General features: G+C 51.2%; 7 protein-coding genes across 7 annotated transcripts; 5 read left to right on the top strand and 2 right to left on the bottom strand.

Moving 5' to 3' along the window:
* Positions 1-244: 244 nt before the first annotated feature.
* Positions 245-4,246, top strand: N7447_009322 (LEA domain protein; the record flags this gene model as incomplete). The annotated part of the gene is made up of 1 exon (XM_057233584.1): positions 245-4,246. One exon carries the CDS (start codon positions 245-247, stop codon positions 4,244-4,246), a length of 4,002 nt encoding a protein of 1,333 aa, XP_057083126.1.
* A 450-nt stretch (positions 4,247-4,696) lies between these two features.
* Positions 4,697-6,292, bottom strand: N7447_009321 (uncharacterized protein; the record flags this gene model as incomplete). The annotated part of the gene is made up of 6 exons (XM_057233583.1): positions 4,697-5,600; positions 5,651-5,728; positions 5,781-5,824; positions 5,895-6,020; positions 6,088-6,191; positions 6,265-6,292. 6 exons carry the CDS (start codon positions 6,290-6,292, stop codon positions 4,697-4,699), a joined length of 1,284 nt encoding a protein of 427 aa, XP_057083125.1.
* Positions 6,293-6,415: 123 nt separating this feature from the next.
* On the top strand, positions 6,416-6,692 carry N7447_009320 (uncharacterized protein; the record flags this gene model as incomplete). Its single annotated transcript, XM_057233582.1, has 2 exons — positions 6,416-6,505; positions 6,600-6,692. 2 exons carry the CDS (start codon positions 6,416-6,418, stop codon positions 6,690-6,692), a joined length of 183 nt encoding a protein of 60 aa, XP_057083124.1.
* A 187-nt stretch (positions 6,693-6,879) lies between these two features.
* N7447_009319 (transcription initiation factor TFIID subunit TAF2) lies at positions 6,880-10,660 on the top strand (the record flags this gene model as incomplete). The annotated part of the gene is made up of 2 exons (XM_057233581.1): positions 6,880-9,180; positions 9,233-10,660. The coding sequence occupies 2 exons, from the start codon at positions 6,880-6,882 to the stop codon at positions 10,658-10,660; spliced, it is 3,729 nt and encodes a 1,242-aa protein (XP_057083123.1).
* A 428-nt stretch (positions 10,661-11,088) lies between these two features.
* Positions 11,089-11,574, bottom strand: N7447_009318 (putative small nuclear ribonucleoprotein SmG; the record flags this gene model as incomplete). The annotated part of the gene is made up of 4 exons (XM_057233580.1): positions 11,089-11,148; positions 11,210-11,284; positions 11,403-11,474; positions 11,545-11,574. 4 exons carry the CDS (start codon positions 11,572-11,574, stop codon positions 11,089-11,091), a joined length of 237 nt encoding a protein of 78 aa, XP_057083122.1.
* Positions 11,575-11,777: 203 nt separating this feature from the next.
* On the top strand, positions 11,778-13,067 carry N7447_009317 (uncharacterized protein; the record flags this gene model as incomplete). Its single annotated transcript, XM_057233579.1, has 2 exons — positions 11,778-11,859; positions 11,935-13,067. 2 exons carry the CDS (start codon positions 11,778-11,780, stop codon positions 13,065-13,067), a joined length of 1,215 nt encoding a protein of 404 aa, XP_057083121.1.
* Positions 13,068-14,010: 943 nt separating this feature from the next.
* N7447_009316 (uncharacterized protein) lies at positions 14,011-14,676 on the top strand (the record flags this gene model as incomplete). The annotated part of the gene is made up of 1 exon (XM_057233578.1): positions 14,011-14,676. One exon carries the CDS (start codon positions 14,011-14,013, stop codon positions 14,674-14,676), a length of 666 nt encoding a protein of 221 aa, XP_057083120.1.
* Between the last annotated feature and the right edge of the window lie 305 nt (positions 14,677-14,981).

Raw genomic sequence — 14,981 nt, 5'->3', positions numbered from 1 at the left:
GGATGTTCCTGATATTATTATTTTGATTATACAAATCTATTCTATTTCTACCCATCTAGAAACAATTATCATCCCGAATTATACTCTGTTCTAGGGACTTGTACATTATCATTACACTCTACGTTTTCACGAAGTATACCCCAAGCCTCTTTTATCGGACACAACTGCATTTACATTCCATTGCAATTACCCTGAATTTTGATTCACAACAAACACAAACATCCAACCGGAAACCAAATCAACCATGTCCTCTGTGAAGAATGCACCCCCCAAGTTGGGCTCCAAGGCCGGAACCCCCGCCAAAGCTCACAAAGCCTCTGGCTCCAGCGCATCCAGCAAGCCCAGCACCTCCTCCGGAACTACTAAGCCCTTGAAGAAGACAACCACACCCCGGAAGCTCTCCCAGAAAGCCCCAAAACCACTTGACGACGACATCGAAGAGCAATCTATCCCCGAGACACCCTCACCGAAGTCAAAGAAGCGCACCGAACAGCGTCGACCCATCTCCCCACCCGACGACGACTCTCATGCGCCTTCCGCCTCTGGCTCCGCAGCCCCACTCGGCCGCACCACCTCCGGGTTAAGCGGCAAGGCTAAGAGCGTCGCCAGCAAGACCAAGGAGACAGGCCAGCAAAGTACTGAGACTGTCCAAGATGACGCGAAAAATGCCACCGATAACCTGCCAGTGCCGTTCAACCTTTCCGCATTGAAGGGCCTTGAGGTCGCCGAGGGCGGAGATATCCTCGGAAAGGACGGAAACCCCATTGGCAAGGTTGTCGAGGGGGATGCGGAGGATCTTGTCGGACAGACTGTTGGCGATGACGGCGAGATTGTCGATGAGGAGGGCGATTTAATTGGTCGCGTTGATATCCTCCACGAGGTCGCCGATCAGGCTAAGCATGCCGCTGAAGACGCACAGGAGGCCGGAGAGGTTGATCCGGGCAACGTTGTTACGGATCTTGCTCAGCTTGAAGGGCTCCCTGTTTCTGATGGCGGTGTTATCAAGAACGCTGCTGGTCAGATCGTTGGCCGTATTGTTGAGGGTGACCCAGAAGATCTTATTGGTTATACCCTCAATGATGATGGCGAGATCGTCGATGAAGATGGCGATGCCATTGGTCGTGTCGATCTAATTCCTGTCGAGGAGCAGAAGAAGGCCATTGAAGGTGCTGCTGGCGATGCCGCTTCTAAGGCTGGTGGCGCCAAGGACGACCTTGAGGATCAATACGAGGATGCTCAGGATGGTCTCTCTGCCACCCAAGCCAAGAGCACTATTGATGGTGCGGCTGATGAGGTCGAGGACGATGTTTCCGATGTCGAAGGAACTGCCGACAAGGCTAAGTCTACTGCTGAAGATGTTGCCTCCGACGCTGCGTCCGACACCGAAGATGCTACCGATACCATCAACGGTACTGTTGACGATGCTAAGTCCACCGCAGAAGACGGCAAGAGCAAGATTGACCTCGAAAACAATGTCGAAGGCGCCAAATCTACTTCTGAGGATGCCGCATCCGACGCTGTTGACGATGCCGAAGACGCCGCTGAAGGCGTGGAAGGTGCTCTTGACGATGCCAAAAACACTGCCGAAGACACCGCCGAAGAAGCCAAGGACACCACCGAAGATGCACCTGAAGATGCCGATGAGGCCGCCGATATCGAGGCACGTACCCCGGACATCAAGACCCTTGACGGCATGGTCTGCAACAAGCGCGGCTACATCATCGACCAAGCCACCGGCAAGCCCGTCGGTGAACTCACCGAAGGTGACCCAAAGAAACTGGCCAAGCTCGGCGTAACCCTTGACGACAAGGGTCAGTTCTGGGACAACCGCGGCAATGTGATTGGCCAAGCCAAGGCACTCCCAGTCGAGGAGGACGAACACGAAGAAGGCCCCTTCTCCGGACTTGAGGGTCTTGTCGTTAACGAAGACGGCTTTGTCGAGGACGAAAACTCCAACCGCGTTGGTCGCCTGATTGAGGGCGACGCGAAGAAACTGAGCGGCCGTGGCGTTGACGAGGACGGTGACATCCTCGACCGTAATGGTAACGTCATTGGACGCGCTGAGCGTCTCGAACCCGAAGAGGAAGAGCCCGAGGTGGAGGAAGAGGCTGGTCCTGATTTCTCTGCTGTCAATGGCCTCACTTGCAACAAAGCTGGTTATGTCATCGGACCCGATGGATACCCCATTGCCCGTGTTGTCGAGGGTAACCCTAAGGAGCTTGCTGGTAAGAAGATCGAGGACGGCGAGATCTACGACGGAAAGAAGGTCGTTGGCCGTGTTGAGCTTATCCCTGAGGATGAGCTCGAGAGCAAGCCCGAGGGGCCATTCGCTGGCATGGAGGGCCTCTTTGTGAGTAAGGATGGATTCGTCGAGGACGATGCAGGATCCATTGTTGGTCAGCTTGTTGAAGGTGACGCCAAGAAGCTTCGTGGTCGTGCTGTCGACGAGGATGGCGAGATCACCGACAAGCACGGCAGTGTCATTGGGCGGGCCGAGCGTCTCGAACCCGAGGAAGAGGCTGGTCCTGATTTCTCCGCTGTCAATGGCCTCACTTGCAACAAAGCTGGCTATGTCATCGGGCCCGATGGATACCCCATTGCCCGTGTTGTCGAGGGTAACCCTAAGGAGCTTGCTGGTAAGAAGATCGAGGACGGCGAGATCTACGATGGAAAGAAGGTCGTTGGCCGTGTTGAGCTTATCCCTGAGGATGAGCTCGAGAGCAAGCCCGAGGGGCCATTCGCTGGCATGGAGAGCCTATTTGTGACCAAGGATGGATTCGTCGAGGATGATGAAGGATCCATTGTTGGTAAGCTTGTTGAAGGTGATGCCAAGAAGCTTCGTGGTCGTGCTGTCGACGAGGATGGCGAGATCACCGACAAGTACGGCAATATCAAGGGTCGTGCTGAGCCTTACGAGCCTCCCCATGAGGAGCCCGTCGAGGAGGACCTCTCTATCCTCGAGGGCAAGGTTGTGAACAAGGCCGGCAACGTTGTTGACCCTGCCACTGGTGCTGTCGTCGGACGCATTGTCGAAGGCGATAAGCGTCTTGCCGGATGCAAAGTCGACGGCAAGGGCCAGATCTGGGGTGACAGCGGCAAGGTCGTTGGACGCGCCGAGCTCATTCCCGGCGCCGAGCAACACAAGGCTGAAGGACCATTCTTCGGCTTCGACAACGCTATCGTCGGGAAGGACGGAGTCGTTCTTGACGGCGAGAAGATCATTGGACGTCTGATCGAAGGCGATGCCAAGCGCCTTCTCGGTCGCAAGGTCGACGAAGATGGTGATGTTTCCGACAAGAACGGCAACACTATTGGCAAGGCCGAGCGCTGGGAGCCCGAGGAGAAGAAGCGTGATATCAACCCCATGTCTGGCCGCAAGGTCAACAAGGAGGGCGAAGTTCGCGATGCGGACGGCGAACTCATTGGAAAGCTTACTTCCGGCAACCTCGCCACCCTAGTCGGCAAGGCCATCGACGACAACGGCTACGTTGTTGACAACGATGGCAACAAGATCGGCGAATGCACCTTGCTCGAGAACATCCCCGAGCCCGAGCCTGAGGTTGAGGTTGAAGAGCCCGCAGAGGAAGAGGAGGGTCCCACGCCCGAAGAGCTGGAGGCTGCGGCTAAGGCCGAGTCTGATCGCCAGCTCGCGCAGAAGATGATCTCCATCCTCAGCCAGACTCTTGACAATGTCAAGCCTATTTGCAAGCAGATCACCGATGCCTGCGACAAGGCCGACCGTACCCCCAAGGACGAGCTTGACGAGGAGAAACTTGTTCAAACTGTCAAGCCGCTCCTTGAAGAGGGTGGTCGCATTCTGCAAGAGTGCAATGGTGCCATTCGTGGACTTGATCCCGATGGACGCATTGCTGCCACAGCCAAGGCCCGCGCTGCTGCCCGCGATGCTACTCCCGAGGAATACCAGCTTGCCGATATGATCAAGGAGCTCACCGAGACGGTCGTCAAGTGCATTGACAACGGCAAGAGACGCATCGCTGACATGCCTCACGCCAAGAAGAAGCTGAACCCCCTCTGGGGATTGCTCTCTGAGCCCCTGTTCCAGATCATTGCTGCCGTTGGCTTGTTGCTTACTGGTGTGCTAGGACTGGTTGGTCGTCTCCTTGATGGTCTTGGTCTTGGTGGATTATTGAGTGGTCTGCTTGGCAGTCTTGGTTTGGACAAGTTGATTAACGGACTTGGTCTGGGCGGTTTGACCGATGCTCTTGGCCTGGGTGGAAAGAAGTGAAAAACTTAGCGAATTTGGGTTGAAACTTTTGGCGGTTTTGTGATTTTAATTGTTTCTTTTTGTCAGCGTTGATGGCCTTAGTGTTTGCACTTTTCTATTTCTTGTACTATGTATGATTTGACATCGTCACGAAGATTAATAAACCTGAACTTCATTTTGATTCATTTTTATCTATTCACAAATATTAATAGGCTCGTAAGTACAAATATGCAGCAGGGTACAATTTCCATGCTTGGTTTCATCAAAATCCCTCGGGGAGTGGTAATATCTCTCATCAGATCAAGATAAAACACATATGTAGAAGGATGGACATGTTCATAATTACAAGGTGTGAACATTTAAACAATGCACTGCCTAGGGCGCTGTGTGGCAGTGCCACCGGGGCAACGACCCAATTCATCTAGTTTCGATCGTCGATTGTGCCATAGAGATGGCGTGGCGAGTACTAAGTCAATGGATCTTTGATGTGTCAGTCGAAGCGCGAGACTGATTTATGTGGGACGATTCACCGAGGTTGCGATAAGCTCTATCTCTTGCGGTACCCCTATCCTTTCGGATAGTAAGGCAGTTGATTCCGAGGAAAGTGGTAATGCGGTTGATGACGAGGACTGCCCAGTGCATGTAGATGACCAGGGCGAAGAAGAAGTAACACCAGAGGTACAGCAGTTCCAGCCACGGGGCAATAACCGGGAAGCCGATCATGGGCAGGTTAATGAGGACCGCACCACCAACGAGGGGAGCCTGCATCACAGTCCAGAGGGGGAAGGGCTGTCTGAGAAGATGAGCCAAAATGATCATGGTGGTCATGCGTCCGAAGACGAATGCGATGACCCAGCAGAACAAAACGAGGTGGTTGCCGGAAAGAATAGTGGAGTAAGGCGAGAACAGCCAGGCGATGTTGCACAAGGTGAAGACAATCATAGGCACCCACTCCTTAAGCAATGGGGTGAAGGGCAGGCCCTGCTTCTTGCGGGATTCAGCCACGTTCATAACACATCCGGGCAGATGGCCGAGGAAGAAGCCACCCAGAAGAATGGGGACCCAGAGGTCCTTCATCGAGCTGTTGCCAAAAATCTGAGGGAAGTTAAGGAATCCAACGATCGGCTCAGACCACATTCCGGGGCCCCAAATTCCAGAGGCAACCATGATTCCAATGGCGATGAGGAGGCCCTCGGTCGGACCATTGAAGTACCCGAGGTAGAGGGTGTGGGTGTGGAAGGTCTCCCATGTCGAGAAATACATGGCCAGGCAAGGCACAATTGCGGTCCAAGCACCAAGGTGCGTGGCTCCGAATCCCATGGCGGCAGTCGAAAGCAGACTAGCAAGAGTGCAGTTCAAAGAGTCGATACCGTGACTGTACCTGATTAGTGATCCATCCATGGATTTGCGGGGAGTGGTACAAACTCAAAAAGTTCTCCGAGTCCGCTGGACGTTCCGGTGCGGCGTGCCTGTTTACCATCGACATTGTCGAGGGTAGAGTACCTATTTGGTGTCAGTCGGAATGATATAGATGGAGGGGTAGCCGGTTACTCACATCCACATGCCAAGAGCAAAGCTGTAGTAAATCCATGCGGGGCCCTGGAATATCTGGTTAACTCGCCACTTCCCATAAAACTACAAGTTAGGATCAAGGAAAAGGAATACGCACGGGTCCCACCAGATCTGGCACGAAAATCTGAATAACAAAGATATTGGCCACGATCCACATGAACCCAAGCAGGGTCACCATGTTCGGGGCCATCCACATCGGCACAACCTCGACGAAGGCATTCCACTGAAGGAGAAGTCAATTCTTTGTTCCGACGTAGACCAACTCGTGTAAGATTTCATGATTGTCATACGTAGTGCTTCAAGATATACCGAGAAATGAACGACTTGTCCACAGCCGAGTATTTGTAGGACTTAAGGGGTAGGAGTGCCTCGTCGGAGAGGGAATCTTGGGTCTCTATAGATGTCAAACGTTCGAATTAGCAAATGATTGGAATAAAGATGACATTCACAGTCCTTAGATCACCAACCTTGGACCATTCGGTAGATTGCGCTCATTTTTGAAGATTGGGCTGTCACGCGCGGAGTTGTAGTATAGTCGGGGTAAACACCAGCACCTCAGTTCATAGCGAGGTCGGCAATCAAGTGGGTAAAATGGACAAATGTACAGCAAATCAAATCATGCCTTTAAAAACAAATGTCGCCTCTCGAGAATACGGAGAAAAGGAGGAGTGGGAAATCCCTCAGGACGGATTTTTAGGTCGAAATCACGTGCCTTGCTCCGCATCGGGAACGCGAACAAGGGAAGCTTGACTTGACCAGGGATTTGCTGGTAAATTGTTCAGACTGAGTCACATTGTCACAGCTAATTGTTGCCCTCGAGCTTGTTATTTGCGCCTCACTTAAAACTTCGCCTATCCTCCGGTTTCCCTCAGCGCCTTGTGATACTCGACCGTGATCCATAATCGCGTAATCGCCCATCTCGCATTTCACCGTCATCTGGAGCTCGAATCTGCGCCACGCGAACTGCTCTTCGATTTCTTTCCGTCCTCGTCACTACAATCATATCTCGAGTCTGGTTGGACATGACGGTGGATGGTCTTCAAAGCGCTCCCCGCGCATCTCGTCACTGAGCAATCTTCACGATGCCGGGTGTTGTCGACCCCGTTGGTGCCGCCGCACGCCCGTTTGATCTGGGATTCAACGTTGGACACCAGAAAGTCGAACTTGAGATCGATCTAGCCTCCAAAAGCCTCAAAGGAAAGACGGAAATCACAATTCACCCTCGCCGCAGAGATCTAGGAACGATTTGGTTGAATTTTCGACAAGGCGAGGTCAAACAACTGAGTGTTAATGGCAAACCTGCAACAACAAAATACACCGATCAATATGAGTCGCTACAACTGTACGGCGTACAATATCACGAGCGATTGACACCAAAGATCCACAGCCTCTTAAAAACTCCCCCAAGACCTACGCTGCCCATAACGATTCCAAAGGGCGTCCGCATCGATGAACTGGATCCATCTTCAGCCGAAGCACAAGACCAAATCGCCCTCCAATCTACTGTCGAAAATGTGGATGGCCCTTCGAGTGCCAGAGCGCCAGAGGCAAACCTCCCGCGATTCACAGCTCTGACAGTGAACATCGAATTTGTTATTGATAATATCCGGGATGGCTTACAATTTGTCGGTGTCGAAAGTGGGGATCGACGGTATCCTCATGCCTACACCACTAACTCACTCGAATCTGGTATCGGCTGTCCCTTGTTCCCATGCGTGGATGATATGTCCTCGCGATGTACCTGGGAAGTTTCCATCACGTGTCCTAGCTCTCTCGGTGATGTTTTCAACCGCAAGAGTCAAGACGCATCCGGTGCGACAACCCCATCCCACCCAAAAGCGCCGAGTCGCCAACTTTCTGCGGAAGATGAGGGCCTTGATATGTCCGTGGTGTGCTCAGGCGAGTTGACTGATGACATCGTCGACCCGAAAGATCATTCTCGCAAGACAGTTTCGTTTGCATCATATTCTCCATTGGGGGCCTTGCAAATTGGATTTGCCATTGGTCCATTCGAGTATGTCAACCTAGCCGACTTCCGCGAAAGTGACCAGGATGAACAACTTGGCCAAAATGCTATTCCTTTACACGCATTCTGCCTTCCAGGCAGAGCGGACGAAGTTCAAAACAGCAGTTTTCCCATGGCTCAAGCGATTGACTTCTTCTCCTTGTCGTACGGCTCATATCCTTTCGGCAGTTACAAGATTTGTTTCGTCGACGATCTCCCAACTGACAGCCTTCCCACTGCGTGCATGTCCGTCTGCAGCAGCCATCTGCTCTTCCCAGCCGAGATGATCGACCCCATGTACGACTCCACTCGCGCTCAGGTGCACGGTCTGGCATGTCAATGGACTGGAATCAATATCATCCCTAGCGAGCCCTCAGATACATGGGTGACAGTTGGTGTGGCATGGTACATTACGGATACGTTCATGAGGAAACTTTGCGGAAACAATGAATACCGTTTCAGACTGAAGCAGGCATCTGATCAAGTCTGCGACTTGGATTTTGAGCGCCCGTCGATATACGACATGGGTAATATTCTCAAGGTTGACCCCTCCGAATATCGCTTTGTTGCATTGAAAGCGCCTTTGGTCTTGTTCATTCTTGATCGCCGACTAACCAAGGCGAGTGGCAAAGCCACGATGTCGCGCATTATTTCTCGACTTTTCCTGAACTCTCGCATGGGCGATATACCCAATGGAGCTGTCACCACGTCCCTGTTCCAAAAGACCTGTGAGCGACTTGGTCACGCCAAATTAGACGTCTTCTTCCAACAATGGGTCTACGGTGCGGGATGCCCACGATTCCAAGCAACCCAGCGGTTCAACAAGAAGAAGCTTGTCGTTGAAATGATGATCAGACAGGTCCAATCTGAACCACAGCCCCCTCGCGATCTGGACAAGGATTCTTTCTTGCGTGACGTGAAGGAAGAGGTCCGGCACGTCTACGCGGGCGCAGTTCAGCCGGTCTTCACAGGGTCGATGACTCTTCGGATTCACGAAGCAGATGGAACTCCTTATGAGCATATCGTTGAAATCAAGGAGGGAGTGACGAAGTTCGATATTCCATATAACACGAAGTACAAGAGGCTCAAACGGAACAAAAAACAGAGAGAAAGAGCAGTCGCCTCGGGCGATGCTGAAGTTCAAGAAGAGGTTCTACTCTACTGCCTGGGAGATGTGCTTCAGACCGAAGAAGAGACACAGGCTTGGCGTTTGGCTGACTGGACGAAAGAGGACGAAGAGCGAATGGGACAGGAATCCTATGAGTGGATCCGAATGGATGCAGACTTTGAATGGGTCTGTAAACTGTCTCTCGGTATGCCAGGGTACATGTATCTCTCGCAGCTTCAGCAAGATCGAGATGTTGTGGCCCAGCTCGAGGTTAGTTATGATGTTGTTTTCAAGGATTGAACTATGATGCTAACCTTACCAGTCGTTGCAATACATGACTGCTCAGCGAGAGCATCCTCTCATTTCCACAATCTTTGTTCGCACACTTATGGATAGTCGATACTTCCATGGCATACGTACCACGGCCGCACGGGCCTTGGTAAAGCATGCCAAGGATGAGGTTGATTGGGTTGGACTGTATCACCTTGAGAAGGCGTTCCAAGAGCTTTTCTGTCTCCCGGGGTCGCCCATGACTCGCTCCAATGATTTCTCCGATCGAGCGGCCTACATCCTCCAACAAGTTATTCCTGAGGCAATCTCTAAAGTCCGCGACAACAGTGGCAAAACTCCATTAAGAGTGAAACGGTTCCTCTTTGACAAACTAAAGTTCAATGACAATTCGAACAATGAGTACTCAGACAACTTCTATGTTGCGTCCTTGATGAAGTCACTGTGTCATGCGATGCTTGGCAAGGGCGAGTCGCGGGCAGATGAGGAATTAGACCATTTCGATATGGAACGTGTTCTTGAAGCTCAGGCCGAGGAGCAACTAGACAAAGATGCCATTGCCGAGTTTGATCGCTACCGACGAATGGATGAATGGTCTAGCTCTTTCCAGAACCTCTACTCCCGAGCTGCACTTCAATGCCAAGCGCAATTAATGCAAGCCAAGATGATGGACTTGGATTTGATGCGTTTCATCCCATATACGCGAGCAGGAACCTATGACCTCCTCCGGATACAAGCCTTCCAATGCTTGGTCGACCTGGATATCTCCCAGAGCCCGGAGCTTCTTCGATGGCTCATGTTTACATTGTCGGCCGATTCATCACCCTGGATACGACACCAATCTTTACGTTTGCTCGGTCAGACCTTAGCACAGATTGCTTTTGGTCGTCCTCAACAAACCGAAGCCTCCCAAAACGATGGTTTGATCATTGAACAAGAGTCCTCCACCCAAATCCGCCGAGACGACATCGCACGACGCCAGACCATCCCCGGCGCCATTGAAGCCCTCAAGCGAGAACTTGCCGGTGACACATATATGAAGGAATGTATGTGGGCAGCATGCAACTCGCCGTGCATGGGTCTCTTGGAGCTCTCCGAGCTCACTGATCTTTGCCGTACGTTGTACGACCCAGTCACCTCTAAGCTCGTGCGGATGAAACTTCCTCGATATTGGAGTGTGCAAAATCAGGGTCACGGCAAGTTGCGTTTCTATCGATCAACCAAAGCCCGCATGGGTCCGTCTTCCAAGCGCAAGCGCGAGGATCAGGGCATACACGCACCCTCATCAACCCGTATTACGTTCAAGCAGACCAAGACTGGCCTAGTCCCAGGGACTCCAACTCCTAGTCATCTCCCCAAAATCCACATTCCCAGACCATCGCCCGCACCCAGCGCAACCTCCAAACCCCCCGCCACATCTACACCCAAGCTAAAGCTCAAGTTTGGTGGTCGACCAACATGAATATCCCACGTTGTTCCTTCGAATATCACATGTATTTTACCATTATCTCTTTATTATTTCTGTCCTTTGCCATTAACTCCGGCAGGAGAATGAAACCCAAGCATGCTCCTAAGCACGATATCGATTCAGCTTCATCTTCCGATTTCAATACCAGCTATGCCGTATATTCATCCCCCCGGTAAATCTGCAATGCATGTGTAGCCAGTCAAAAAGTCATTGGGGTAGCCATAGTAGTCTAACATGCGCCCTGGCAAACGAGCAGAAAAATAATAGAACAGAAAAAAAGGTTTTGATTGTTCCCATAAGAGAAACCGACCCAGAAACTCCCAGTAGCATTAGATCTTTTCCCAGCACTCGGTCATGGAGTGGTGCCTATGTGCGTGCCCCTTGAAAAGAAACGTCGTAGATGGTGTGCGTAGATGTGTGGCTTATTTATCGGTTATGCGCTCGAGGGCCTCGAGCATCACAACGGAGTTACCGCGGATGACCTGATAGAACGAATATCCGTTAGCGGGTTTCTTGGAACAAGTCGATGGTGATTCAACGTACGATCATGCCAATGGCAGCCTTCTCTCCGCCCTCCTTCTCCTCGAATGCCTCATCCAGAACAATGTTCATGAACACCTGCGCGAAAGCGTTAGTTACTCCGCGCTTGGTCAGTAGCGTCATCATCCCGGCGCTCATGGTGACGCAGGATGTACTGCAAACATCATGAAGACCGGACCATAGGGTGTAGACATACATCGTAGCCTCGGAGGATACCAATGACTTTACGGTTGCCGTTCAGTTGGCAGAAGACCCGCTTCTCCATGTACTGCAGAAAAGACGCGACATCAGCTGAGATCCCGGGACAAAAAAGCGCACATTGTGGGAAGAGCACTTACCTTCTTCAATTCAGGCTGAGCTTGAGGCATATTGGGCGAGTTCGTTGGGTATCTTGGAGTTTGGCAAGTTTCAAGTCACCGCAGTGGCTTTGGGAGTTTGGTGCAAGCTGGGCGGGAGAAATGATATTCCGGATATGAGATACGCGATAAGAGCTGCCCACTCCGTGAAGCTCACACGTTCACGCCACCAACTCGCATCACTTGCTGTACCTGATTGCAGAGCACTTCCAAATATGAGTTCTAGATTTACCAATCGCAGAAAACCGCGCAAGGTTGGCGGAGATGATGAGGAGGAGGATGGAGGCGCTGCGCCAGGTATGTGGGCTAAATTACTTTTTTTTTACCTACATATTCGCCTACCGAGCTCGAAGCTGACATGGAGATTTGCAGAGCCTGTCGTTAAGCGCCCAGCTGCCTTTAAGTCGAAGCAAAAATCCAAATTGCAGTTATCCTTTGGGCCCGAGACGTCAACGAACGATGGTGACGAAGAGAGCGAAGTAGTCCTACCGAAACGCCTCGGTCTGGGGCGCAAGGCAATTGAAAGGAGCGCTAGTCAAATCCCTTCAGTTGGCCAAGATCCAGACCGGCCTACCTACAGTCATGATTATTTGAAGGAACTTCGTGATTCCACACCCTCAACCCCGAAGACCAATACCGACGACGAAACCATCAAGGCTGTGGATGTTGCGGCTAAGTTCGGGGAGATTATGACTGTTCCAGGACAAGCACACATCCCTAGTGAAGCCGAGATTCGGGAGAAAAAGGCCCGACGCGCACGTCTGGCTATGGAACACGGCGCGGAGGACGATGGTTTCATTTCATTGGACGCCAACGATGCAGCCCACGTTGATGACTGGGATGCGGTTGTGCGAGGTGATAAAGATATTAAAGAAGCCGAAAATACCAGACTGATTCGAGACGATGAGGACTTTGCGGAAGGGTTTGAGGCCTTCACGGAGGATGGCAAAATGGCGCTCGGGCGAAAAGCAGAGCGCGAGAAGAAGCGGAAGGACCGCGAAGCAATGCGTGATCTCATTGAAGATGCCGAAGGTATCTCTGATGAAGATGATTCCGATATGGAGGAAAAGGCTGCCTATGAAGCCTCTCAGGTTCATGCGGCCATGGGCCGTGGCAAGTCAAATGGTATTGATCGTCCGAAGACTCCTCCCAAGGTGACATCTCTTCCACGACTAGCTAGCAGCTTTGAAAGATTGCGCATGTCTCTGGCCTCCATGGAAGTCGCGAAAACCCAGATGATCAGCCGAATGGAGGAATTGAGAAATGAGAAGGCAGATATTGCAATTCGTGAGGTGGAGATCCAGGCGATGATCAAAGAAGCTGGCGACAACTATGAGCGACTCAAGAAGGAAGCTGGCGTTGATCCGACTGCAAAGCTCGATGCTTCCAGTGGAGCTTTGGAAAAGCCTCGAGGACTGGAAAGTATTGGTACTCCTGTACCTATGCCGATACGAGACTCCTCGATGGCTGATTCCTCGGATTCCAGTTTCGAGGATTCTTCGTAGCGCTTTCCTTGCACATGTACGTACCTGCCAGGCCTGGATTATGAACTCCACCGGTAACTCGATTCCCTTGCATTGTGTTCGTGGAGTCATTCTTGTTTCTTTTGATACCCAATGAACGAGTTCAGTATATTTATATTTTCAGTTGCCTACCCTTAGGTTGATTGCCTTCTTTTACAGGGGGCTACAAATTATATTCCCGACCACTCTCAAGGTGCTAGACAACCTACACTTGCGTGACGACCCAGCTCTATTATCTGGAAACTGGTTCACGCCATACTGGCTGAAATCAGAGTAAGTGTCGTGGATACAAATCGACTTGGTCGGAAATACATTAGGCCTAACAATATGGTTTCACTCCCAGAAAGCCAACTACGTTCCACCAAAACATCATTCATCGGACGGGAACTTTGAGCGAGGGAAGCGATGTCGGACCTTTATTTTTAGGCCGCACCGCCGTACACGACTTCACATAGTCTCCTTTTCACCGGGGGGCTATTCATCTGACTAAAGAGTGGGATACCACACATCGGAACACAACGTTACATGCATGCCATGCGACATAGAGTTTCACTCTAGGAATAAACTATTCCGCTGTCTACCATCTACGTGACATCATTTCTACAGCCTCGCGATTCGAATGACCCGCCACCACGCAACCTTACATTGATAGACTTCAACTTGTGCCTTGGTCAGATGATTGAACTGAATCTACCTATCCAGCATTATGCCACAGCTACGAGTCATGCATTATCCATCCTGCATTGGTCCGCAAATGTTGGTTGTTATGATGCTGAATTTATGCTACGTGAAAGCGAGACAACATACAATCCACCCGGGATATCTCTCGTTGTCAGTGAGGTGGTTCCGAAGGCTCCTCATTCTATCCAGTTAAGGCTCCAGAGCAAAAAATGACTATGAAGATGATGACGGCGGAACGGATGCCATGAAGCCTCCTTTTCGGAGGGCGGCCTCCCCGAGCGTCGCGCTCGCGGAGAGAACCGCACCTAAATCACTAGCAGCGAGTTTCTGGCACTGCGACCTGTCCTTCGACTCACGAAACGGACTTCACGCGCATTTGCATGACAAAGACCACAGCTGCCAACAACCCTGGGGTGAACCCCAGGGCCAAATCGCGACCGTCGGTGAGGACGGCAGCACTAACAGAGAATACAAACTAATCATTGAATCAAACCGCAAGCAAAGCTCCACGAAACCAGAGCAAGCTTACAAGACGTGGCGGTACCTCCCCACGACTGCCGGACTTCCCACACCAGACAACAAGAGAACAATATGCTTAGATTCCGGTTGTCTCATGGCCCTTATCGATTCTTCATTAGCCAATAGTTTACATCTGAAATCCCATGACACACCTGATATCCCTGTGGCCGGCATCGGCTCAAAACATACATCATCAAGATACGTCAACTTACCAATATTCTTCCACAACGAACACAACGTCGCCAAAGTCACCGTCGAGGCCATGATGCATGAAGTGCTACGCTTTTGCCTTGCAGTGCACGAGTTGGGATGCTTTGCGGCTGACTTTGCCTCGTCCTACTGTACCTGTGCCTATTCAAAAGACGGAAGAGGGAATGGACTCGGAGACTGAAATAGCGCCGCTTCAGGGTGGTATTACCACCCTTATCTATGCGACAACATACTATGAGGTGAAGGGACCTTGAGAGAGAACTAAATGGTGCGTTGCGTACATGTATATAGAATGTTCTATCGATCTGTGTATATATGTTTTACCTTTAGATTACCCGTTTAGTAACCACTTTTAGCTTGTAAAAAGCGATTTTGAGGATCAAGTTCATGTTCACCACTCCCAGCTGAGATGTTCCCATCAAATTTGGTATTTGGCCGCACTCTAGGGATTGCTTAACTCTAAGTCTTATGAACACATCCGATAGT

The sequence above is a fragment of the Penicillium robsamsonii genome (assembly GCF_028829455.1).
Source record: "Penicillium robsamsonii strain IBT 29466 chromosome Unknown utg000005l_segment0_segment0, whole genome shotgun sequence".
In the NCBI taxonomy this organism is placed as follows: domain Eukaryota; kingdom Fungi; phylum Ascomycota; class Eurotiomycetes; order Eurotiales; family Aspergillaceae; genus Penicillium; species Penicillium robsamsonii.
Note: the sequence above shows the minus strand (reverse complement) of the source record. Positions and strands in the feature narration are given on the sequence as shown.